Source organism: Dipodomys merriami, unplaced genomic scaffold, assembly GCF_024711535.1.
Source record: "Dipodomys merriami isolate MVZ:Mamm:240054 unplaced genomic scaffold, mDipMer1.0.p SCAF_3, whole genome shotgun sequence".
In the NCBI taxonomy this organism is placed as follows: Eukaryota; Metazoa; Chordata; class Mammalia; order Rodentia; family Heteromyidae; genus Dipodomys; species Dipodomys merriami.
Window position 1 is genome coordinate 14,758,438 of NW_027204492.1, and position 25,722 is coordinate 14,784,159.

The 25,722-nt window shown below is 41.5% G+C and overlaps 1 protein-coding gene across 2 annotated transcripts in view; it reads right to left on the reverse strand.

Moving 5' to 3' along the window:
- Positions 1-24,748, reverse strand: part of Znf75d (zinc finger protein 75D) — a 49,610-nt gene extending 24,862 nt beyond the window's left edge. The window contains exons 1-4 of one of the 2 annotated variants that reach the window (XM_070039676.1): positions 24,424-24,748; positions 21,057-21,588; positions 17,681-17,807; positions 3,222-5,723 (exon numbers count right to left, since the gene is read on the reverse strand). In XM_070039676.1, coding sequence (XP_069895777.1) covers positions 5,038-5,723; positions 17,681-17,807; positions 21,057-21,467 — 1,224 coding nt within the window. In that variant the 5' untranslated portion in view covers positions 21,468-21,588; positions 24,424-24,748 and the 3' untranslated portion in view covers positions 3,222-5,037. Of the gene's footprint in view, positions 1-3,221; positions 5,724-17,680; positions 17,808-21,056; positions 21,589-24,423 lie in introns of those variants that run through there. The other variant, XM_070039674.1, reaches the window with a different exon arrangement.
- Between the last annotated feature and the right edge of the window lie 974 nt (positions 24,749-25,722).

Below are 25,722 nucleotides of genomic sequence, written 5' to 3' on the forward strand. Positions count from 1 at the left end.
ATATTTTGGTTCCAATCTAGATATGAGTAGTTGTCATTAAGTGCATACAAACCGCTGTTCCTCTCAGAGATTGGGCCTCAATCCCAGAAAGCAGGGATATACTCAATTCTTGGGCTGATAAGCACTGTTTGCACGAATAAAGGTCTGACCTGTGAAGGAAAAGCCTCCTGTTGCAGCTCTTTGGCTCACTGTTTGAGCAGCGGAACCTTCTGTCATAGACAATGGTGACAAGCATTTTACTTGACTCCTGCCACAGCACTCACCACAATTACTGGCTCCTGTGAGCCAGGGTACTCTCGTTCAGTGTCATTTGAGACTTGTAACTGTTCACTACTATGTATTGACATGCGGGCCAACACTGGTATAGCTTCTTATAAATATTAGCTTACTGTATTGCCTTTATTTGCTCCTGGAGATGATGATTGTAATTTGGGTTTTGAGTTGTGTTTTATGTGTGGCTTTTCTATCAATCTGTACTTACGTTCCCCTGTCACTTTTTTACTTTAGTTCTCAATGGCACTTTTCATTTTTTCCTTTTATCCCCAAAGTTGAACTATATTATCATTTTCTTGTTAATGTGTTATTATAATACATTTGTATTAATAAAGCTGCTTCTGTTTATTTCTACTTTTTTGTTTTGATTTTCTTGAAGGCTTATATGGTATGGACCATAAAAAGTAATGGCCTGAGGTGTGGAGCACACTTATAGAGATAGTTCATAGGCTCTGAACAAGGTTGGAGTCCTTAGTCTTGTGTTCATGTAGGACCAGTGACATGGAACAAGTCAATTGCTGGTCATACTGAGCATTTATATTTTCATGCTCTCTCTTCCCTTCGTACATATTTTTGACACCAATTTTCTGGACATTCAACTATTTTTGTGTGTGACAATATTGGGGCTTCAACTCAGAGCTTGAGCACTGTTCCTTAGCTTTTTCCCTCCACTACTTGAGCCACAATTTGGTTTTTATTTTAGGGGGGGGCGGTTCATTAGAATTAAGAGTCTTGGCCAGGCACTGGTGGCTCATGCCTGTAATACTAGCTACTCAGGAGGCTGAGATCTGAGGGTCATGGTTCAAAACCAGCCAGGGGAGAAAGTCCATAAGATTCTTATCTCCAATAAACTAATCAGAAAAATTTGGAAATGGCGCTGTGACTCAAGTGATAGAGCACCAGCTTTGTGCACAGAGAGGATCAGGGTCAGAGCCCAGGCCCTGAGTTCAAGCCCCAGGACTGGCAAAACAAAGTCCCAAGGATTCTTCTTTCCTGTCTAGCTTTAAACCATGATCTGTCACCTAAGTGGCTAAGATTACAGATATGAGCCACTAGGACCTAGTTAGATCAGCTATTTCTTAAAGAATTCAGGAGAAGAACCTCTAAAGAAAGAATATCCTGAGAAGGGGTTCCTGGCCTTCTAAAAGACAGCCAAGAGATTTTACCTGCACCAGCCTCTAACATGGTGAATGATTGCCACCATTTTCAGTCACAGAAAATGGGCCACAAGGTGAAAAAAAAGCCAGAATCATTCCCTTTATGGAAATTTAGGGAGTCTTTGGGAGGACTTGGGCTGGACAAATATCTGGGTCTTAACTGAGCAGACAATGCCCTCAGGCATGCGAGCTGATGCTACTGAACTCAGACTTCCTATGGACTGCCTATTGTGGGTCTATGGTTAGAGAAAGCTTCCTTGCTTCCCCAAGGCTCACAGCAAAAAACTCAGCTTCTGAGGATGGAAAACAACTGATCTTTCTTGGCATTGCCTAGTTCTTCCTCTACTACATGAGGAGATGCCAGACATAGGGCAGAGGTTTCTAAAAGCTGACCACACCTCCATTTTACAGTCCTTTCCCTGGACAGCACAGACTTGACAGTGACATAGTCCTGTTTCTCACCCATAGCTCCTTCCCTTCCAATAAGTTACTCAGAAAAAGCCAGAAGTGGTGCTGTGGCTCAAGTGGTAGATCACTGACCTTGAGCCAAAGAAGCTCCTGACCCAGAGTTCAAGCCTCAGGACTGGCAAGAAACAAAAAAAAAGCACACTGAATTGAAAAAGGACTCAGCGTCTATTATTCTAGACTGTCTTCTCGTCTCAGTCCATCTTTTGTAGGAGCATAGAGACTAGAATATAAATCTATCACGCTCCCAATTGGTTCAGGTCAGCTTTTGTCTCCTCAGCATGGTCTCCACCTACAAGGTTTGGGATTTAAAATACTGATTTCAATATCCTTTCTCACGCATGAGTAATTGATCCATTTCTTGAGTCCCTGAGTCTTTGTATGCTGTCTTCCTGTGTACCCTCAGAAAGGTCAGGGAGTTTATATCTCTTAGGCATGTGCTGGGGACAGAGTAGGCAGATGTAAAGTGGAATGACTTTTTTCCCTTGATTCCATTCTGCCATTTCATTCTTTAATATCCATGTCTCCATGGATATGTCTTCCCTTCCTTTTCAGAAAAGGTGAGGACTGTATTCGGAGTAGGGTTCTGGAAAATTGTCAGAGGAATGAAAGGGAAGGACAGGGGCATGAACTCAGTATAGGAACTATCTCTGACCTTTTGTGCTCAAAGCTGGAGCTTTACCTTTTGAACCATAGCTCCACTTCCAGGTTTTTTTTGATGGTCAACTGAAGATAAAGTCTCACAAACTTTCCTGCCTGGGCTGGCTTCAAACCACAATCCTCAGATCTCAGTCTCCTAAGTAGCTAGAATTACAGATGTGAACTACCAGAACACCCAGCCACTTTCCTCTTTTTTATTCCAAATATACTATCTCAGATAGTTCAGGTAGGGGTTAGTATGGGTGTGATGGCCAGTATCTCAAGCTTTTGGAAATGTACTGGGAATCTTTCCTCTCAAGTCACTTCTTCCTCTTGGCTCAGCAATTTTTGTGGGTATTCTATGAAGTCACCTCATTCCTCTTTCAAGTTCTCTGGATGTTCTCTAATAGCCTAAATATTGTTCACAAAATTCCACCTTTGCCATCACCTCCCTTCCATTCGGGTACCTCAAGTTGAGGGTTTCTAGTACATTTCACTTCTGTCAGTAATGAGCGATATATCATGCTGAAAAGGGACATTTTCTTATCATTGAACGGTCACCAGACAGGATCATCTCTAAACAAAAACCTCCTGCCAGAAGGCCATTCCTCTGACAAAATTAGCAGGCCTAAAAACCATGTGGAAGGGATGAAAACACATGAACTAAGGATACTTAAGCTAGGCAAACATTCAAAGTTTATTTGTGAAAGAACTAGGTGAATGAGGAACAAAGAATGCTTCCAGGGTTCATGGAATACCATAAACAGCAGTCACTGTGTTCGACATGCTTAGATGTGTATCTCACTGAATCCTCACAGCAGCTTTGAGGTAGGAACTATTATTCCCAATTTACAAATCTCACTACAGGTTCAGAAAAGTCTCTTGATGGGAAAAAAAAATTACATGACAACCTCCATTCCACAAAAATGAACATAGGTTATGTCTGGGCAGTTTAGTATTAAAGAAGTTTTATTCAATATTTAAATGTAATATGAAACATGTAATTTTTAGGAAACAGTAAAATTTTATGAAATACTAAATAAATATAGAGAAGTCTTGGCCAACATCATAAAGCAGACTCTGACATAGATACAAACCTTATCCTCCAACTTCTTATGATAATCACATTATCATAAGAGATAACCACTTGGGCCAAATGAAGCAAAGAATTAAAGTACATCAGAAACAGTTCATATTTAACCCAGTTCTGACTGGAACCATCGAACTAAGCTGTAAGCCCTACTTTGCTTGGACACTTTGGAATGTTTTCCTCTAGTATCAGCTATGCACCAAGAATCAGAGGTCATACAGGGCTCTCCTTGCTATTGCAAGTAAATGCACAGGCCTTCCTGTAGAACATTCAGGTATATAAAGTTAAGGGTGACCAGCCATAAAAATGGACCTCCCGCCAAGCGTCAGAGGCTCACACCTGTAACCTTAGAGGATTATGGTTCAAAACCAGCTCAGGCAAAAAAAATAAAATAAAATGTCTATGAGACTCTTATCTCCAATTAACCAGCAAAAAGCCAGAAATGGAGGTGTGGCTCAAGTAGTAGAGCACTAGTCCTGAGCAAAACAGCTAAGGGACAGTGCCCAGGCCCTGAGTACAAGCCCCAGTACCAGCACAAAAATTTTTAAAAAACAAAGACCTTCCTTTAAGAAGGTTTTGAGAGCCATTAGTGCATTTAATTAAAGCCTAAAAGGCTATTTCACCACTGCTTTATGCTTTTTTACATAGAGACAGATACCTGGATAAGGGCTCAAATTGTCTCCTTCATTGCATTCTATGTCTGTATTGAAAGAATCAACAGAGTAAAGGTTAAGTGCTTCCAAGGTTCTTAGGCCTATGCTGATTTTCAGGCCAGGCCTTCCATTGCTGCTTGGAATTTCTTTATAAAAGACAATGAAGTACTAGGTACTCAAAAAAAGACAACTAAATAGGTATACTTCTCCCAGGGGAAATATTGAATTATCTTATTTGTTTCAGAGTAAAGTTCCCTGAGCTCTGTGGCTTGGTTTTCCATGAAATCAAATCAGAGCCCTCAAAAACTTCACAAGCTTAGGGATTCTGATTTCTCTCTGAAGTGTGTATGTGGAGGGGGGAAGGAATAGGGGTGTGTAAAATACTATTTATTATATCTCTTGAGAATGAAAAATAAAAGCAGGACCCGTAGCCAGCTTACATTTTCTGAGTACCTGATACTTGAAGAATTTATGTCACTGGGAATGAGGAAGTTCTGAGTAACCAGACAAAAACGTAGAAATAGCTACAGATATATCTGATACTCATATCTTCATCCTCTGATTTGTAAAGTACCCCAATATGTGTCAGTCTTCTGTCAGGCACTGAAGATACAATATTTATGAATAAGTGAGGTGGTGTAGATTGCTTTTTGTGATATACAAAATATACCTCTTCCAAATTTTCTGGCAGTAACAGATTCTGATTTTTGTGCACCACATAATTTTGCTACACTTCTGTTACTTCATATTGTGACTTTCCTCAGACTAGGGACTCAGGCTGTGCTTCCCTATTCCTGTGGAGTTTCTGGTGTCTAAGGAGGCTTGATCGCCTGCTAAAGTTTCTCCTGCACATACTACAAGTATAAGGCTGCTCACCTGTGTGGGTTCTCTGGTGTTTAACAAGGTGGGAATTCTGAATGAATCTTTTCCCACATTCGTGACACTTAAAAGGTTTCTCTCCAGTGTGAATCCTTTGATGTGTGTGTAGATTGGTGTTATGACTGAAGCTTTTCCCACACCATGAGCATCTATAGGGTTTTATTCCTTGATGTGCCAGGAAGTGTTTATTAAGATCTGAACTCCATCTAAAGCGCCTATCGCACAATTGACACTTATAGGGCCTTTCTTCCGTGTGAACTCTCTGATGTTTAATAAGGTCAGAACTAACTCTGAAGCTATTCCCACATTCCTGACACTTAAAAGGCTTCTCTCCTGTATGGCTTCTCTTGTGACGTTTTGCAACCTCTTGTTCACAAGTTGAAACTCTCTTTCTTTTCTTCCTTGTAAAATCTTGACCCTGTGTCTGTACAATGTGTGTGTCATCATGCTTTTCCTTGCCTGCTGTTTTCTGGGCAACTTTCGCTCTTGTCTTCTTTGGTGCTTGTATTTCTGATGCAGTAACAGATTTAGGCTGATCATTTCCAGTGTTTTTTTTGAGCTTTAACCCTGTTAGAATAAACAGAAGAATCAACCATCTGCTTCCCAGAGTAAGAAAACTACAAGTATGGAGAGAAAAGGCAATGGTGGTTGGGGCTGAGGTGTAGCTCAGTGGAAAAGTGCTCGCCTATCCAGGTTTGATACTCAGTACCATAAAAAAGGCAACGGTGGTGCTAAAAAATAAAAATAAAATAGCAACAATTGATGCCTAGTCCATTCAGAAAGAATGGTACAGATTCTCCCTGATCTTGCTGCTAGACACAACAGCAAGACTGTTACGTAATGAAAAAATCAACCAAAACAGAATTGTAAAAAATGCTAAGATAGCTGAGTGCCAGTGGCTCATGCCTGTGATCAGAGCTACTAAGGGTGCTGAGGTCTGAGGGTTTCAGTTCAAAGCCAGCCCAGGGAAAAAAGTCCATGAGACTCTTATCTCCAATTAACAAGCAAAAAGCTAGAAGTGGAGCTGTGTGGCTCAATTGGTAGAGCACTAGCCTTGAGTACAAAAGCTCAGGGGCAGTGTCCCGGCAAGGCATATGATAGGCGCGCGCGCGCGCGCACACACACCACACACACACACACACACACACACACACACACACACACACACACACACACACACACACACACACACACACACACACACACACACACACACACACACACACAGCTGGTTTGGAAAATGTTAGAATAATATAGCAAGGTGCCTTATATCTCAACACCCAGCAGAAAAAAAAAGTGTCAGATCAAGGATTTTTCCAGCCCTCAATTAATCAACAGAAGGTAAACATATTCCTTTCCTAGAGTGAATGGAAAAACCAGTCTGACATGATACAACTGGCAAAGGGAACACGCTTAGGATCTGTCAGCATTAAGCAGCCAGGAAGGTACTTGTCTTCCATAATGGGCTGGAGACTCTTCCCAAAGAAAGTTGAGAGATCAATAGCGAAGTGTAAAAGCAGAAGGCAAGGGAGAGCCAATCACACCAAGGGAAATGAACAGACATGAGATTCTTGCTTTTAACAGGAGACACCAAAGTGAAGTCACAAAACTAGCAAGTGGTCCAGCTTAGGAGCCTCTTCATCCTCACGAATCGGAGACATCTGGAATCTGAGACATCTGCTGGAAGAAAGACACCCTGGCCTAACGAAATGTCTTCCATATCCTCATACAGCACCAATTCCAACTAATAGCAGCCCCAATAGTATCAGAGAAACCAAGGAGACCAAAGTAACAATCTAAAAGCTCTGAAAATTCAATTGTGACTAAAAGCATCCATCACAAAATCAATAAAGAGCCTGGATGACAAACTCAAAACAGGTGTCTGCACAATAAAATACAATATTTAATTATGGCCTAGACTTTTCTAACATAATAAAATCATCAGGAGATGGCTAATGAAATAATTCGACTGAGAACCAAACAAATCACAACCTGAGTGACAAAAATGTAATCAAACTAGAAATTGGAAACAGAAACATGAACATGTAAAAAGTAATGTAAAAATGAAAGAAAGCACTTGTAAATAATTTACTGTTTAAATGAAAGGATTCAAAAGAAATATGCACATACTTACAGGCAAGCAAAAATGAAACTAGGATGTATCAAAATCCTAGCTACTCAGGAGTGTGAGTTCTGAGGATCATGGTTCAAAGCCTTCCCGAGGAGGAACATCTATGACATTTTTATCTCCAACATACCACTCAATAAGCCAAAAACAGAGCTGTGGCTCAAGTGGTAGAGTACCAACCTTGAGCAAAAAATCTCAGGGACACCATGTAGGCTCTAATTTCAAGCCTCAGGACTAGCACAATACAACACACACACACACACACACACACACACACACACACACACACACACACACACACACACACACACACACACACACACACACACACACACGGAATGTGCTGGGCACTGGTAGCTCACATCTGCAATAGATGTGAGGCTACTCTGGAGACTAAGTTCTAAGGATTGCAGTTCCAAGGCAGACCAGAAAGGAAAGTCCACGAGACTCCTATCTCCAATTAACAAGCAAAACAAAACCAGAAGTGGAGCTGTGGCTCATGTAGTAGAGCTCAATCTCGTGAAAAAAACAACAACAAAACAAACAACTCAGGGACAGTGCCAACATCATGAGTTTGAGACACAGGAATAAAAAAAAAGAAGAAGAAGAAGCTGTACAGTTCTCATCTGTAATCCTAGCTACTCAGGAGGCCAAGATCTGAGGATCATGGTTTGAAGCCAGTGTGGGCAGGAAATTCCATGAGCCTCTTATCTTCAATTAACTACCAGGAAACCAGAAGTAGCACTGTGGCTCAAAATGGAAGGGACAGCGCCCAGGCACTTAGTTCAAGCCCCACAACTGAGAAATAAAAGGGGAAGGGGAGAAAAGAAAGTGAAAGAAAAAAAGCTGGGCACTAGTGAGTTCGTGTCTATAATCTTAGATACTCAGGAAGCTAAGATCTAAGGATTGCAGTTGAAAGCCAGCCTGGGCAGGAAATTCTGTGAGACTCTTTACCTCCGAAAGAAAGCTGGAAGTAGAGCTGTGGTTCAAGTAGTAGAATGCTAGCCTTGATTAAAAAGAAGCTCAGGGACAGTACCCAGACCCCGAGTTCAAATCACAGGAATGAAACACACACACAAAAAAAATCCAAAGCAAGTTGAAAAGAATATAGATGAGAACAGAAATCATATATAAAAGGCTAATACAAATCATTAATATCAAAAATAAAGGGGCTGGGAAGGTGGCTCAGTGGTAGAGCGTTTGCACTGCATGCATGAGACCCTGGGTTCGATTCTTCAGCACCACATAAGCAAAAAGAAAAAAAGCCAGAAGTGGCGCTGTGGCTCAAGTGGTAGAGCGCTAGCTTTGAGCTGAAGAGCTGAGGGACAGCACCCAGGCCCAGAGTTCAGGCCCCATGACCAGACCCCCCAAAAAATTTAAAAATAATAAATAAAAAAAAAAACAGCTTGAGCACTGGTTCACACCCCTAATCCTAGCTATTCAGGAAGCTGAGAAAGATTACAGTTTGAAATAAAGCCTGAGCAACACAGTCTAAGACTCCACCTCCAAAATAATAAGCAAAAAGCCAGGGTGGGGACATGGTTTAAATGGCTGAGCACCAGCCAAAAAAGAACAAGGCCCAGAGATTACAATTTGAAATAAAGCCTGAGCAACATAGACTCCACCTCCAAATAACCAGCAAAAAGCCAGGCTGGGAACATGGTTCAAATGACTGAGCACCAGCCAAAAAAGAACAAGGCCCAGAGTTCAAATGAGAGCACATACAAAAAAATGACTAAAAAGCTGAACATAGGTGGCTCATGCTAGAATCCTAGCTAATTAGGAGGCTGAGATCTGAGGATCATGGTTTAAAGCCATCCTGGGCAGGAAAGTCTGTGAAACTCTTATCTCCAATTAACCACCAAAACATCCAGAAGTAGAGCTGTGGTTAAAGTGGTAGAATGATGGCCTTGAGCAAAGAAACTCAGGGACAGCACCCAGGCCCTGAGTTCAAGCCCCAGTACTGCTACAAAAAAAAAAGAATAATATAGGGCTGGCTGAGCATGGTGGTTCATACCCATAATCTTTTTTTTTTTTTTTTGTTGGTCGTGGGGCTTGAACTCTGGGCCTGGGTGCTGTCCCTCAGCTCTTCAGCTCAAGGAGAGCGCTCTACCACTTGAGCTACAGTGCCACTTCCAGTTTTCTGGTGGTTTATTGGAGATAGGAGTCTCACGGTCTTTCCTGCCCGGGCTGGCTTTGAACTGCGATCCTCAGATCTCAGCCTCCTGAGTAGCTAGGATTACAGGCGTGAGCCACCAGTGCCCGGCTCATACCTATAATCTTGACATTTGAGAATCTTAGGCAAAAAGATGACAAGTTCAAGGCCAGCCTAGGTTATTTCACAAATTTTAGGCCATCCTCAGTTACATGGTAAGACCCTGTCCCAAAGAAACAAATAAGTAAGGCATATTACAAAATGTTATCCTTCAATTAAAATAATGGTAAGGAAATGTATGAACTTTGTCATGAATTTAAAGTCAGTAAAATGGAACAATGCATTAAAAATCAAGCTACCAGAATTTAAGCAATATGAAATAGTCAACCTGAATATAACCATTAAAGAAACTGAATTCATAATTTTTCAAGGTTCTTCCATACCCAAAACTATGTCCAGATACAGATGGTATCATTTGGTATTCTAGTAAATATTTAAAAAAATTAATGGTTTCATGAAATCTCTTTCAGAAAAGAGAACAGCAGGAAATAGCACCCATCAATTTGTAAGACGAATATTATGCTGATATCAAAGCCAAACAATTACAGCATTAAAAAAAATACAGTTCATCTCCCATGAACTCAAATTCAAAACTTATCAACAAACAGTTGAATGGAACAATGAATCAGAAGTATAAATCATAACAAAGTGGGATTCATTGTAGATATTCAAGGACAATTTAACGTCTGAAAATCAATCAACATAACTGAGCATTTCAACAAACTAAAGTAGAAAAATCAGCAAGGTGGAGTAGTCTAGACTACATAATGAGAGTGCCACAAACAAATGAATAAACAATCTCCCTCAAAAGAAAACAAGAAACAAAACAAAGGCAAACACAAAACTTGCCAGATGCCAGTGCTCACACCTGTAATCCTAGCTACTCAGAAGAACCGAGAGCTGGAGGATGATAACTTGAAGCCAGCTTGGGCAGAGACTCCATATCCAAAATAAACAGCAAAAGTCCAAACTTGAGGTGTCACTCAATAGGTAGAGCACCAGCTGAACAAGCAAGCTAAATGAGTAATGAGGCAAAAAAAAATTCTTATTTGATATTGTTTTATCAAATAGCACAAAAAAGTATTTGACAAAATCTCACATATACTCATGATGAAAGCATTCGTAAAAATGAGAAATTATGTCATGTGTAAGAGCTCACACCTGAAATCCTAGCTACTCGGGATGCTGAGATCTGAGGATCACAGTTCAAAGCTTGCCCAGGCAAGAAAGTCTGTGAGACTCTCATCTCCAATTAATCACAGGAAAATCTAGAATTGGCACATTGGTTCAAATTGTAGAGTGCTAGCCTTGAGCAAAAGAGACTCAGGGACAGTGCCCAGGGCCCAAGTTCAAGCCCCAGGATCAGAAAAAAAAATCAAAATCATATCAACTTAATTTAAAATATTAACAATATGTAGGAGTCTGAGAATGGGAAGACTGAGATTTAAGGCTAGTTGGGCAGAAAAGTCTAGGAGAGTACATATCAACGGAAGAAGCTGTATGTAGTAGTGCACAATTATCAACCTATCAACTACAGGCCTAAAATAGGTTTATTAAGGTCCTGGAGTATGCCTGGACAGATGAGACTTTATCTTTAAAATAACCTGCAATCATTTCTCCTCTCTACCCTCTCTCTCCTCACCTTTTTTTCCTCACAGATATTCTTCTTGATTCCTCAATAAGCAATAAAGAAAAACTAAAAAACTAATCTGCAAAAACAAAACCAAAAAAACAAACAAAAGAAAACCAGGCTAGAGGAATAGGTCAGAAGCAGAATGCCTCATCCAGGCATCGGTAGCTCATGCCTGTAATCCTAGCTACTCAGGAGGCTGAAATCTGAGGATCACAGTTCAAAGCCAGCCCAGGCAGGAAACTCCATGAGACTCTTATCTCCAATAAACCACTCAGAAAACAGGAAGTGGAGCTGTAGCTCAAATGGTAGAGAGCTCACCTTGAGCTGAAGAGCTGAGGGATAGTGTCCACGCCCAGAGTTCAAGCTCCACAACTGACCAAAAAAAAAAAAAAAAAAAGAAGCAGAGTGCCTGTCTAGCTAGTGCAAGGCCTAAATTCAAACCCAAATACTACCAAAAAAACAAAAAAAGAGTATCAACAAAACACCCAGTTCTAATGTTATAATAGTGAAGATTGAATGTTTTTACACTAAAATTGGGATTGTGGCAAAAATGCCTTCTCTCAACAATCTAATTTAACACAGTACTAGAAGTTGGAACAAATGTAATAAGACAAGAAAAATAAAAAGGAGGGGCTGGGAAGGTAGCTCAGCGGTAGAGTGCATGCCTTGCAAGCATGAGGCCCTGGGTTTGATTCCTCAGCACCACATAAACAGAAAAAAGAAAAGCCAGAAGTGGCGCTGTGGCTCCAGTGGTAGAGCGCTAGCCTTGAGCTGAAGAGCTGAGGGACAGCGCCCAGGCCCAGAGTTCAGGCCCCATGACTGGCAAAAAAAAAAAAGAAAAAGAATAAAAAGAAAAAAAAAAGAAAAAGGAATTTATAGAAGATATAATTGCCTATGTAGAAAAATCCCAAGATATCTACTAAAATGTCCAATTATGCCAGGTACCAGTGGCTCACACCTGGTACCTCAGGAAGCTGAGATCTGAAGACTGTGGTTCAAAGCCAGCCCAGACATAAAAGTTTATGAAACTCTTATCTCTAGTAAAAATAGCCCCCCAAAAAGTCGGAAGTGGAGCTACAGCTCAAGTGGTAGAGTGCTAACCTTCAGCAAAAAAAATCTCAAAGACAGAACCCCAAACCCTGAGTTCAAGTCCCAGGACCAGCACCAAAAAATTAAAAAAAAAAAATAGAACTAGTGAGTTCAGTACAGTCATAAAATACAGTATCAAAATACAAAATTCCTGATAGTTTTATATTAAAAAATGAAAATTAAAAGGTTAGGAAATATACTTAACTAAGCATGTAGAATATGCATACTATGAAAATTACAAAAAGTCGGTTAAAGAAATCAAAAAGGACCTAAATAAACAGAGGCATTATGTGTTCATGAATTGGAACACACAACATAATAAAGATGTCAATCCTCAAACTGATGTGTAGACTTAATGTAACTCCTGGCAAAATCTCAACAAAGTTGATTGTAGAAATAGCTAAGTTTACATTAAAGGAAAGCACAGGAACTATATTAGTTAAAAGAATCTTGACAAATAGGAATAAATTAAGAAAAATCATTCTGTTCAACATTTATTAAAGCATAGTATACAGCTAGCATAACAAAGAAAGTGGAATATTGACAGCAAAACCACTTTGCCCAAAAGGTATTATAGGTTAGTGTACAGCTATCATAATTAAGAGAGTTCAGTATTTAGAGGAACCAATTCATGGCTCAAAGGAATAGAACAGTTATACATACACAACATGCTGATCTTATCTTTGCCAAAAAACACAGAAGTAATTATATGGAGGGAGGATAGAATTTTCAACAGATAATGCTGAGTTGGGAGCAGGCTCATGCCTTAATCATAGGAAGCTGAGATCTGAGGATCGTGGTTCAAAACCAGCCCAGGTTGGAAAGTGTGAGACTCCAATTAACCACCAGAAAACCAGAAGTAGAGCTGTGGCCTTGAGTGACAAAGCTAAGGGAGGTGCCCAGGCCCTGAGTTCAACCCCAAGAACTGGCACCAAGAAAAAAAAGTAATGCTGAAGCAATTGGATATTCATAAGCAATAAATAAGTCAATAAAAATAAATAAGTAAATAAGTAAGCAAATAGACTCCACCTAAACCTCATACCTTATATTTAAAAAAGTTGCAATAGTTCACAAACTTAAAAGCAAAACATAAAATTATAAGCCAGTGTCAATGGCTCATGCCTGTAATCTTTGATAGGACGCTGAGAACTGAGGAACGAGGTTTGAATCCAGCTTTAGTAGACAAATCTGAGACTCATCTCCAGTAAACCAACAAAGAGATGAAAGTAGAGGTGTGGCTCAAGTGATAGGATACCAGCATTGAGCACATAAACTAAAGGGACAGTGCTTAGGCCCTTAGTTCAGCCTCTAGTATCAGCACAAAAATAAAGAAATTAATGAATAAAACCTAAAATTATAAACGTTTTAAGAGATATCACAGGGCTGGAAATGTGCCTTAATGGTAGAGTGCTTGCCTAACATGCATAAAGTCCTAGGTTCAATTGCTCAGTACCACATAAACAGAAAAAGCTAGAAGTGGTGCTGTGGCTCAAGCGGTAGAGTGCTAGTCTTGAGCAAAAGAAACTCAGGGACAGTACCCAAGTGCTGAGTTCAAGCCCCAGGACTGGCAAAAAAAAAGATACATCATAGAGTTCTAGGGCTAAATCAATCAGAATTGTAGACTTGACACCAAAACGTCTGTAGCAGGAAAAACATTGATCTTTATCAAGATAACAAATTTTATTCCTGCTAAAGCTCAGTGCCAGTGACCTACACCTGTTCTGAAAGTTTTTTTCCCCCTTTGGGAAAACCCATGGGAAGAGGATAAAGATGATCTAAAGATTTGGAAGAACTGGGGCTGGGAAGGTGGCTCAGTAGTAGAGTGCTTGTCCTGCATGCATGAGACCCTGGGTTTGATTCCTCAGCACCACATAAACAGAAAAGGCTGGAAGTGGCACTGTGGCTCAAGTGGTAGAGTGTAAACCTTGAGATGAAGAGCTCAGGGACATTGTCCAGGCCTAGAGTTCAAGCCCCACGACCAACCAAAAAAAAAAAAAAAAAGATTTGGAAGAACTAACCACAAACCATACATCCAACCAACGATTAAAATTTAGAATATGTAAATAACTCTCTGGGTTTGATTCCTCAGCACCACATAAGCAGAAAAAGCTGGAAGTGGCGCTGTGGCTCAAGTGGTAGACTGCTAGCCTTGAGCTGAAGAGCTGAGAGACAGCACCCAAGCCCAGAGTTCAGGCCCCACGACCAAAAAAAAAAAAAGCAAAAACAAAACAACAACAACAACAAAATATATATATGCCAGAAACATATTTCCCTAAAGAGAATACAGAGATGGCAAATCAACACATGAGAAGCTATACACCCAATCATCTTTTTAAGAAATGCAAATACGAACCACAAAGAGGCCTTACTACATTCCTATCAGAATGGCTAAAAATATCCTAATATACTGACACTATTGCCAATTTGTAACTGGCAAGGATGTGGAGAAACTGAATCACTAATATATTGCTGCCAGTACTTGAAAAGTATCTTCTAAATTAAATGGGCAATTATCATAAATACAACTGCAATTGAACCACTGTTTAAGAGCACCAGTGGCTTATGCCTGTAATCCTAGCTATAAAGAAGGCTGAGGAAGTGGAGCTGTAGCTCAAGTGGTAGAGTGCTCGCCTTGAGCTGAAGAGCTGAGGGACAGCACTCAGGCCCAGAGTTCAAGCCCCACGAATGACAAAAAAAAAAAAAGAAGGCTGAGATCTAAAGACTGTGGTTCAAAGCCAGTCCGGACATGAAACTCTTACCTCCAATAAACTACTCAGAAAAAGCAAGAAGTGGCACTGTGGCTCAAATGGTAGAGCACTAGTCTTGAGCACAAAGAGGCTCAAGGAGTGAGTTCAAGCCCCGGGACTGGCAAAAAAAAAAAAAAAAAAAAAAAGAGTACAATGAAATATCTATTGAGCCCTTGAAGAAGTTGACCCAGAGAAATGAAAACTCTTCACAATAACCTATAAATGAATGTTTATAGCAGCTTACTTGTAAAAGTCCAAAATTAGAGATAGCAAAGATGTCATTCAAGGAGTGAAGGCTCAAACAAACAGTGGTATGGAATACTGCTCAGCAGTTAAAAAGGAATATGCTATTGATACAAACAACAGCTTAAAGGAATTTACAGCTGATCATTCTACCCCAAAGCTACATATATTTTATGATTCCATTCACATAGCATTTTCCAAGTGGCAAAATTTTAGAAATGTAAAGCAGATTAATAATTGGCATGGGTTAGTATGGTGTGGAAGGAGAGGCAGCAAAAAAGACTCTTAATCTGTTCAATATTTTAACTATGGTCATACAGATCCACACATTTGATACAACTGTACAGAACTAGTACACACACATACACATACATACACACAAATGAATTCAAGTAAAACCAGAGAAATCTGAGGGAGATCAGCAGGGAGGAAGATCAACATTAATATTCTGGTTATGACGCAATACTTTTGCAAGAATTATCATTAGAGAAAAATGAGTAATGTGTACATGGGTATTCTTTGTATTACATTTGTTTGTGCTAGTCCTGGGGTTTGAACTCAGGGCCTTGTGCTCTCTCTTCACATTTTCATTGAAGGCTTGGGCTCCACCACATGAGCCCTACCTCCACTTTCAATACTAATTACATTTTAAATCTGCACGTGACTCTAACAAAAGTATTTCTATTTAAAATGTTCAATTTAAAAAAGCAAGGTGTGGGCTGGGAAGGTGGCTCAGTGGTAGAGCGCTTGCCTTGCATGCATGAGGCCCTGGGTTCGATTCTTCAGCACCACATAAGCAGAAAAAGCAGGAAGTGGCGCTGTGGCTCAAGTAGTAGAGGGCTAACCTTGAGCTGAAGAGCTGAGGGACAGTGCCCAGGCCCAGAGTTCAGGCCCACAACCGACAAAAAAAATAAAAATTAAAATTAAAATTAAAAAAATAAAAAGCAAGGTGTGTTGTGCAGGCCTGTAATCTCAGCACTTGAGAGGTTCAAACTGAAGGATCTCAAGTTTTAGGGTAGCCTGGGTTCCATAGTAAGATTTTTGTCTCAAAAAAAGAAGTATGTGCTGGGCACTGGTGGCTTACACCTGTAATCTTAGCTACTCAGAGGAGGCTGACATCTATCACAGTTCAAAGCCAGCCCAGGCAGGAAAGTCTCTAAGACTCCAATCTCCAAATAACCACCAAAAAAAAGCCAAAAGTTGGGCTGTGGCTCCAGCGGTAGAGTGCTAGCTTTGAGGGGAAAAAAAATCTTAGGGATAGGGCCCAGGCCCTAAGTTCAAGCCCCAAGATTTGCACAGATAAAAAGAAAGGAATATGAGCAAAATACTAAAATGTTCAAGTTCCTATAAAAGTTTTATCAAAGGTTCAATTCATGTATATTTGTCCTTACAGAAAACTTTTCAAGGTTGTCCCCAAACATTTAGGGACCTTGGGTCTATGACTTTTCTTGCTCTAAATAGATTACTTTATAGTACAATACTATTCTGACAATAAAACTTTAAGCTCAAAAACTGCCATCTTAATTTCAGACTCTTTCAAAAAGAATGAATGACTTTTATATTACTTTATTCCAAAAGTTTAAGTGGATAGATCTTGGATCCAATGTCTTCTTCATATTCTACTGTTGATATGGGTGGACAGGCAAGAATGAGCTAAGAACTAAACCTAAGGAAGACAGATATAAATGAAATGGGAAATAGGAACTTAGTGTTAATTGAAGGTAGATTTGGTTAAAGATGAAAGTTGCCTAAACTAAGCTGGTGAGAGAGTATCAACTATGACACTGGGATGTAGCCCAGTAGTAGAATGCCTGCCTAATATATGCAAAGCTCTGGGATTCCATCTCCTGCATGGCAAAAAATAGAGAGAGAGACATGGATTAAGGATAGAGCGAGGAGGGCTGCTAATAGAGAGTCTGTGGAGTATAACAGAAAGAGTGGATAAAGGATAACCGAGAGGTGTCTATCTTGAGCAGTTGGGTACATCTTTGTACAGAGATGGAGAAAGATGTTAACAAGAGCATGTTTGCAGAGTGAAGTTGTGACATTAAGAATCATAGTTAGCCTAGACGTTCCAGAGCCTGAGATCTGAGGAATGTGGTTTGAGTCTAGCCCAGGCCAAAAAAAAAAAAAAAAAGTCTGTGAGACTCTTTCTTATCTCCGGTTAACCCACCAAAAAGCCAGAAATGGTTGTGTGGCTCAAGTGGCAGAGCCCCAGCCTGCAGTGAAAAAGCCAGAAGGTGCCCAGTCCTAAGTTCAAGCCATAGAACCAGCACACACACACACAAAGAAGATGTGTATGTATACCCCAAGTGATATAGATATACCTTTCTTTCTCCCTACATCATAAAGTTGAAAACAACCAGCTACTGCAACCCAGGGTATCTCTCACAGGGATACATTTTCCGTATACCAAGGACTCAACATATTATTCAGCTTGTATATAAAAGGAAGGAAAAAAGTCTTTACCTAGAAAGATGACATTCTCATAGTTTTCCTGCATTACATCATTGTAGAGGTTCTTCTGAGAAGGTTCTAGTAATTGCCATTCATCCTCAGTAAAATACACAGCCACATCTTCAAATGTCGGCAAACTCTAAAGAAGAAAATGGGCTTTAGGTCAGTACTTGGCAATACAGAAGCAGTCCTAGCACCATATCTGAATTACATGGTGGGCCGAGTGTTAAAAAAAAATAAACTACTAGACTAGAAGATTTAGTGGGGTAGGAAGTGAGATGCAAGTTTTCATTGGGCCAAGCCTAGCTGCTTAGAGAACATCTGGAGTTACCACACCCAGTACTCCTGCTAGATGCTAGCAACAGGTAAAAGTAGAGAAAAGTCTGTGTAAAAAACGTGAAATTACAGCTTGCCTGGGATTCAGGCAAGATGAACTCAGTTGCCATCTTCTAATGTCTTGTACCTTTTCTGCTCAGAAAGAGCAAACCATCTCTCCTTTTTTGGTTATGAATATCAGCTTTAGGATACTTTCACTAAAGCTGGATCACCTTGGGCTGGAAAGGTAGCTCAGTGGTAGAGCGCTTGCCTTGCATGCCTGAGGCCCTGGGTTCCATTCCTCAGCACCACATAAGCAGAAAAAGCCAGAAGTGGCATTGTGGCTCAAGTGGTAGAGCGCTAGCCTTGAGCTGAAGAGCTGAGGGACAGCACCCAGGCCCAGAATTTAGGCCCGACGACCGACAAAAAACAAAAACAAAAACAAAAGATGGATCATTTTAACAAGTGTGTGTGCACTGTCCTGTGAAATAGGAACCCAATAGCTACCACACACAATCAGTTCCCCAGATCACTTAATTTATCTCATTATTTTATCACATTAATTTATCTCATGACATCTAGGGGATTAATAAAAGGAAATCTATAGAATAGATTTAAACTTCATAAAATTGTTCACTGAGCTGGGCAATAATTAGAACTGTTTGCAAATAAAGGACTCAACTCCTGTGGTATACAGAAGGCACCACGGGAGAATATCTTTTTCCTTGGTGCACAATTTTCTACACACTTTTGTCTGTGTATGTGTGCGAGAGGGAGAGAGAGAGAAAATAAAGAGAGAGAGATCTTGAACTCAGGGCCTGGATACTGCCCCTGAGCTTTTTTGCTCAAGGATGTCATTCTACCACTTGAGCCATATCTTCACTTTTTGGGGGGTTAATTAGAGATAAGTGTCTCCTGGACTTTCTTGCCAAGGCTGGCTTCAAATCACGATCCTCATTCTCAGCCTCCTGAGTAGCTTGGATTACAGGTGTGAGCCACCAATGACCCCCCTTCTCTTTCTCTTTCTCCCTCCTTCCCTCTCTCTCTATCCCCCCTCTCTATCTCTCTTTCTCTCTCCCACCCCCGTCTCTCTCTACTGGAACCTGAACTCAAGGCCTGATTCCTGTCCCTTAGCTTTTTTGCTCATGGCTGGTACTCTGCCACTTGAGCCCCAGCTCTACTTCTGGCTTTTGCTAATTAACTGGAGATAAGAGATGCATAGACTTTCCTGCCTGGACTGGCTTTGAGCTGCAATCCTCAGATCTCAGCCTCCCGAGTAGCCAGGATGACAGGAGTGAGCCAGCAGTGCCCTGTCACACTTTGCCATTTAACTGCCCATTTCTGATATCAAGTCCTCCCATAAATCCAAAGGATGTGGTGACCCCCACCTGTCCTTTCTTCTATCTTCCTCTTTCTTCTGAAATGTCTAAGGAATAGAAAATATGAGGTGAATACTGGGGTTCTATGATTTGGAAGTATCTGGACGTCAGGCTATTGCTACTTACTACACTCGTACCTGGAAAAGAGGCTAACTGCTAGCATAGGTGAGTGCCTGAAAAACTCCTACGACATTCCAACTGCTATTAATTACTATCACAGCTCCCAGAAGAGAATTATGAAGCTCCCCATCTCTTTTTTTTTTTCTTTTTTTCGTTCTGGTCCTAGGGAATGAACTTAGGACCTGGTGCCTAGGCACTGTCCCTGAGCTTTTTTGTTCAAGGCTAGTGCTCTACCACTTGAACCACAGTGCCACTTCCAGTTTTCTGGTAAGAGTCTCATGGACTTTTCTGCCCAGGCTGGCTTTAAACTGTGATCCTCAGATCACAGTAACTAGGATTATAGGTGTGAGCCACTGGCACCCTGCTCCTCATCTCTTTTAGATACAAAATGGGTTTCTCTGTGTATATTGCCAGCCCAACAGTTCTATTACTACCTAGTATGTATTCAACACCCTTTCTGGAACAGTACCCATTGGCTAGGAGTTCTTTAGTCTTCCACTTGCAGCCAGGAGCCATTGCTATTCCTCTCAAGAGCACTGACTCCTTTTCCAGCTCATGGGCTGTTACCTAGAAATAATCCCCATCCTCATTAGCATGAAACTTGTTTGGGCTTTGGGGCAGCAGTTGAATACAGCCCAGATTTGGAGATGAATGTCATATTAAAGGAATGAAAACTCAGGAGGCTGAGATCTGAGGATCAAAGTTCAAAGCCAACCTTGGCAGGAAAGTCCATGAGGTGGCCACTAAAAACCCAGAAGTGGAGCTGTGGCTCAAGTGATAGAGCACTAGCCTTGAGCAAAAAGCTCGGGGACAGTACGTAGGCCATGATTTCAAGTCCCAGGTCTGGCACACATCACATACACACATTAACACACACACACACACACACACACACACACACACACACACACACACACACACACACACACACACACACACACACACAAGCTGTGACACTGAGTCACTCTGTTCTCATCAAGAACTCTATATAGAATCTAGGGAAATTAAGACAAACTGCAAAATAACTGTGACTTCTTTTGACTGCCTCCAAATCCAGAAGCATGTATACATAGCCACAGGTCAAACTATAGATTTAGTGAAATGCCTTAGGATTTGGATTTTGTCTGGCTATCCTAAAGGAACAAGTGCAATTTAAACCATCTTATTCCCTTACAATCTACAACCCAGACATGTCCATCTTTGTCCTATTCCTTTTTTAATATATATTTTTTATTGTAAAGATACTATACAAAGGGGTTACAGTTACATGAGTAAGGTAAGGAGTACACATCCTATCGAGCATTGTGATCCCCCTCCTTTCTTTTTCCCCTACCATTCCTTCCTTCCCTACCTCCCCAACTACCACATCCCCCGCCCTGCCCCTGCCAAAGCTGTAAAGTTCATTTTCAACATAGTGTCTTGTACATCTCATTGTTACAATGGGTCAACCCATATCCTCATTTCAACATTTTATTTCCCTTCCCCTCCCAAATTAGAAAAATGTATATACAAGATGCAGGGCACCTGAATCTATCCTATCTCATTGTACATGCAAGAAACATTTTTGTGCTCACCCCATTCTGTTTTCCACCAGGCTCTCTCTGCAAGCGCTCCACCAGATCCACAGCCTGTCTGATGTTCTGTGGATGATGCTTCTGCACCCAGTTCTGGGTCTCCTTGGGCAGAATGGCCAGGAACTGCTCTAGCACCAGTAGTTCTAAGATCTGTTCTTTTGAGTGGCTTTCTGGTCTTAGCCACTTATAGCACAATGCCTGAAGCTGGTGGACAGCCTCTAGTGGTCCAGTTGCTTCATGGTAACAAAAGCTTCGGAAATGATGATGAGCGCTCTCAGGACGAAGACTCTCTATTTGTGGACAGGATTTCTTAATCTGACTGGCGTTGTCTTCCGCAGATTCCTTAGTCTCCCACACAGCCCCCCTGCGGGGGCTCAAGCATACATTTGTCTTCAGCTCTCTCATCATCATTTGGTCTAGGAACAGTTTTACTTCTGTATGTGACACCAACACCCTTTTGGTGCCACCTTAGACAACTGAGGCCCCATCAGGTTTGGTGCAAAACCAATGAATGGCTCTTCTTGTAAGTGCACTGAGAAAGGAAGCAGAAAAACACTACATGTCAAGAAGAAAGTCATATGACACATAATTTGGTATTTACTATCAGAGAAAAATACACAGAAAAGCTCTTGCTCCCACTTTAAAATCAACAGCCAAGTGGTAGGACACCCAAGATGGTAGATTACTTCATGAGGTATATTTCTATTCTTCTGGGGTTTTCCCTCAACACTGAAACAAACCACAGGTCAGAAAAGAAAATATTGAACAGTTCCTTCTGTTTTTTTTTTATTTAACAATGGAAACACTGGTGGGTCAGAAAACATGTATCCAGCCTAGTACTGGTAGCCTATACCTATAATTCTAATTACTCAGGAGGCTGAGATTTGAGGATCATAGTTCAAGGCCAGCCTAGGCAGGAAATTCCATGAGACTATTATCTCCACCTAACCACCAAAAATAGCAGAAGAGGAGCTGTGGCTCCAAGTGGTATAATGCTAGCCTTAAGCAAAAAATTTCAGGGGCTAGGCGCTGGTGGCTCACATCTGTAATCCTAGCTATTCAGGAGACTAAGATCTGAGGATCCAGGTTCAAAGCCAGCTGGGGCAGGAAAGTCCATGACACTCTTTTCTCTATTAACTATAAGGAAACCAGAAGTGGGGCTGTGGCTCAAAGTGATAGAGCAATAGTCTTGAGTGAAAGAGTCCAGGGACATCACCCAGGTACTGAGTTCAAGCCTCATGACCGACCAAAATAAAAAACCCACAAAGAAACCCCTCAGGCTCCATAACTGATTTTTAAAAAAAGAGCTGGGCACCCATGGTTCACATCTGTAATCCCAGCTACTCAGGAGGCTGAGATTTGAGGATCTTGGTTCAAAGCCAGCCCAGACAGGAAACTCCGTGAGACTCTTATCTCCAATAAACCACTGGAAAACCGGAAGTGCTGCTGTGACTTAAGTGGCAGAGCACAGGGACAGCGCCCAAGCCCAGAGTTCAAGCCCCATGACCGACAAGAAAGAAAGAAGGAAGGAAGGAAGGAAGGAAGGAAGGAAGGAAGACAGAAAGAAAGAGAGAGAAAGAAAGCAGGAATCAATTGGCAAAAATCAATTCCTAATCTGTGTGCTTCCTGGACAATATCTAGTTTTGCATGTCTCAAAATTTTAACACATTACTGGAAGTGGGAGTTCACGCCTGTAATCCTAACTACTCAGAAGTCTGAGGATCATGGTTCTCAGCCCTTGAGCAAAAAAAGCCTTGAAAAAAAGCTCAAGTAGAGCACCCATGCCCTGAGTTCAAGCCCCAGTACTGGCAGGCATGTGTTCGCTTTCGCGCGCGCACACACACACACAAATTAACAGATCATCTCAGTCTTTTGTCATTAGTGCAAAAACAGTTTCTATTCTGTTTCAGGTCTCAAAAAGACAAACTTAGCCCAGTGCCGCCGATGGTTAACGCCTGTAATCCTAACTACTCAGGAGGCTGAGTGAGATCTGAGGATCTCGGTTCAAAGCCAACCCAGGAAGAAAGTCCGTGAGACTCTTATCTCCAATAAACCACCAGAAAACTGGAAGTGGTACTGTGGCTCAAGTAGTACAGCTCTAGCCTTAAGCTGAGGAGCTGAGGGACAGCACCCAGACCCAGAGTTCAAGTCCCATGACTAACAGAAAAAAAAAGACAAACTTTGTTTCATGGACCATTTAATATTCTCATTTCCATTGTATTAATAATGAGAGGAAAACTGAGACAGTGAGATTAGTCAGAAATAGGGGAAAAATAAAAATGTCTCAGCAAATGTCCTATCACTAGGGAAGTAGGTCACATGACTTTGCATCATCAAGGGATGCAGGTCTTTGTAATACACATAAATGACACTGAAGCTGGGTGCCAGTAGCATACATGTATAATCCTAGCTACTCAGGTGGTTGAGATCTGAAAATACAGTTTAAAGCCAGTCTGGGTAGGAAAGTCTTTGAGACTTTCATGTTCAATTTATCACCAAAAAAAAAAAAAAAAAAAAGGATGATAGTCGAGCTGTGGCTCAAGTAGTACCCTGGCTTTGAGCAATAAAGGTAAGGGACTGTGCTCAGGCTCTGAGTTTAAATCCCAGTACCAACACACACACACACACACTGGAAATTTCAAGCTAGACATTGAGTTGGTAATGATTAAGACAGGAAAGGTTTGAGTACTTTTTCTCAGGATATGATCAAATGTGTATTGTCAAGGAAGGCTGGGCATAGCCTTGATCTCCCTTAATTTTCCAAAAAGATGATCTAGTAGAGTGATCTAGCAGAGGATGATAAGGTGTTCCAAGAAATGGTGGCTCAGGAGGTCGAGGGGATATTTTCCAGCTTTTTTGTATGGGGAGCAGAAGCCAATGTGTTTAAAGGTAGAAATGGTTCTTCCTGCAGTACTATAATCATAAATGCGTGGAAATTGGTCAGTTTTGCTGGGGCAGTGGTTGATGTGACTGCCTCAGTTCCCATCACTAAATCGCCATAAGGTCTACGTACACGACAGAAAGTCCTTTTAAGCACTGTGTGTGTGATTCGGTTGTGAGTTCCAGCTTCGCTCGCTGGATTCCATCCTCCTACACCAGGTAAAAGGATGCTTCTGGGGATGAGAGGTGGCTGGAGAAGACTGCGTGTAGGCCTTGCTGCGGACAGATCACGCACGCTCTCCATGACCAGCGGCCTCGCAACGGCGCCACCAGGTACTGAGAACGGTCCCCGCCCTCCCCCTCTAGTTCCCATTCACTCAGACGCAGCAGCAATCCCCCTCCCCAAAATAAAAAGATCGTAACTGGCCATTTTCTTTCCGGGGCTTCCCTTAAGCGAATCTAAAGGTAAAAGAAGCTTCTCCATTACCTTTAGTCAACTCTGGCTTCGGCGGAGGCCACTTTTCTTTCCGTCAGCTCGGCAAACAAGGTCGCCACGCCTCCCCCAGGTTCTGCTGTGCGAAAGTCCGCTGCCGAGCCTAGCAGGGAAAGGGGGGGCGGAAGAGACTGGGGAGGGGGGTGGAGAGAGATTATGTCGTCCGGAAATCGCGCGATGCTTGGGGGATGAAGCTCCCAAGATCTGAGGAGCGCGGGGGGGCCGCTAAAGGTCACTTCTCCACCTGATCCTTCAGCCTCCCTAAGACCGCACCCCAAATTGCCATTGTTGGCACGCGGTCTGCGGAACCGAACCCCAACCGGAAAAGGAAAGATGAGTTTCCGGTATTTTCGTGACAACCACGCCCAACCATCTCCTGATGTCTACCTGTGGAGTGTCCGCTGTGACTAGTCCGGGAACAAACCGGTCTAGTGACTCCTTGTAATTACAGAGGAAGCGACCTCCTGTCCCGCTTGGCCATTGGAAACGGTTACTGCCCCTGAGGCAGTAACCCCGCACGGGAAAGGAGAGAGGGAAGGAGGATATTGACGTATAGCATGTGACTTCTGAAGAAGTTACATAAATTACCAGTGGCAGAATTTACACACATACTTCTGCCTCTTTGTCATATCCGTCATGGGTGGTTTTTGTTCTGTTTACTACATAATGCTTTTCTGAACTTCAGGCATTTGATTTTTTCATTTCATCTTGTACCACCAACAATGCTATTTCTGGGCACCGTATATATCCTATAAATGATTTCACCATTTTTTATAGCCTATGTATTAGTTGTACCATCTTTTTAAGAGCATGAGATTGTCTATTGTCAGTATTCTCTAAAATTTCCACTCTCTCTATGCAGTATTTACTATAGCTCATTTGTATGAAAGGGGATCAAACCTCAATCTTTAGGAAGTCTTGCTGGGAAATAACACAAACAACAGCTATCAGACTGCTAAGTAGTAAAATACACAAAAAGCACTAGTTTGCCTGTATACATGCAAATGAAGCTAATTCAAAAAGTAAGGCTGTCAATAAGTAAAACTGCCAAACCCCAAGGGTTATCTGTGAGTGTAAACTCTAACTCAGCATGGTTCTTTTAGAATGCTTCTTTCAAACCTGTGTTCCTGCTGGGCCGCAGTCACTCAAGCTTGAAACCCTAGCTATGGAGAAGGCTGAGATCCACAGAATCACGGTTTGATAGCAGCCTGAGAACAGTTCAAGAGCTGTCCAGCAGTTCAACAGTTCAACAGCTCCACATCCAAATTAAACAGCAAAAAACACACTGAAAGT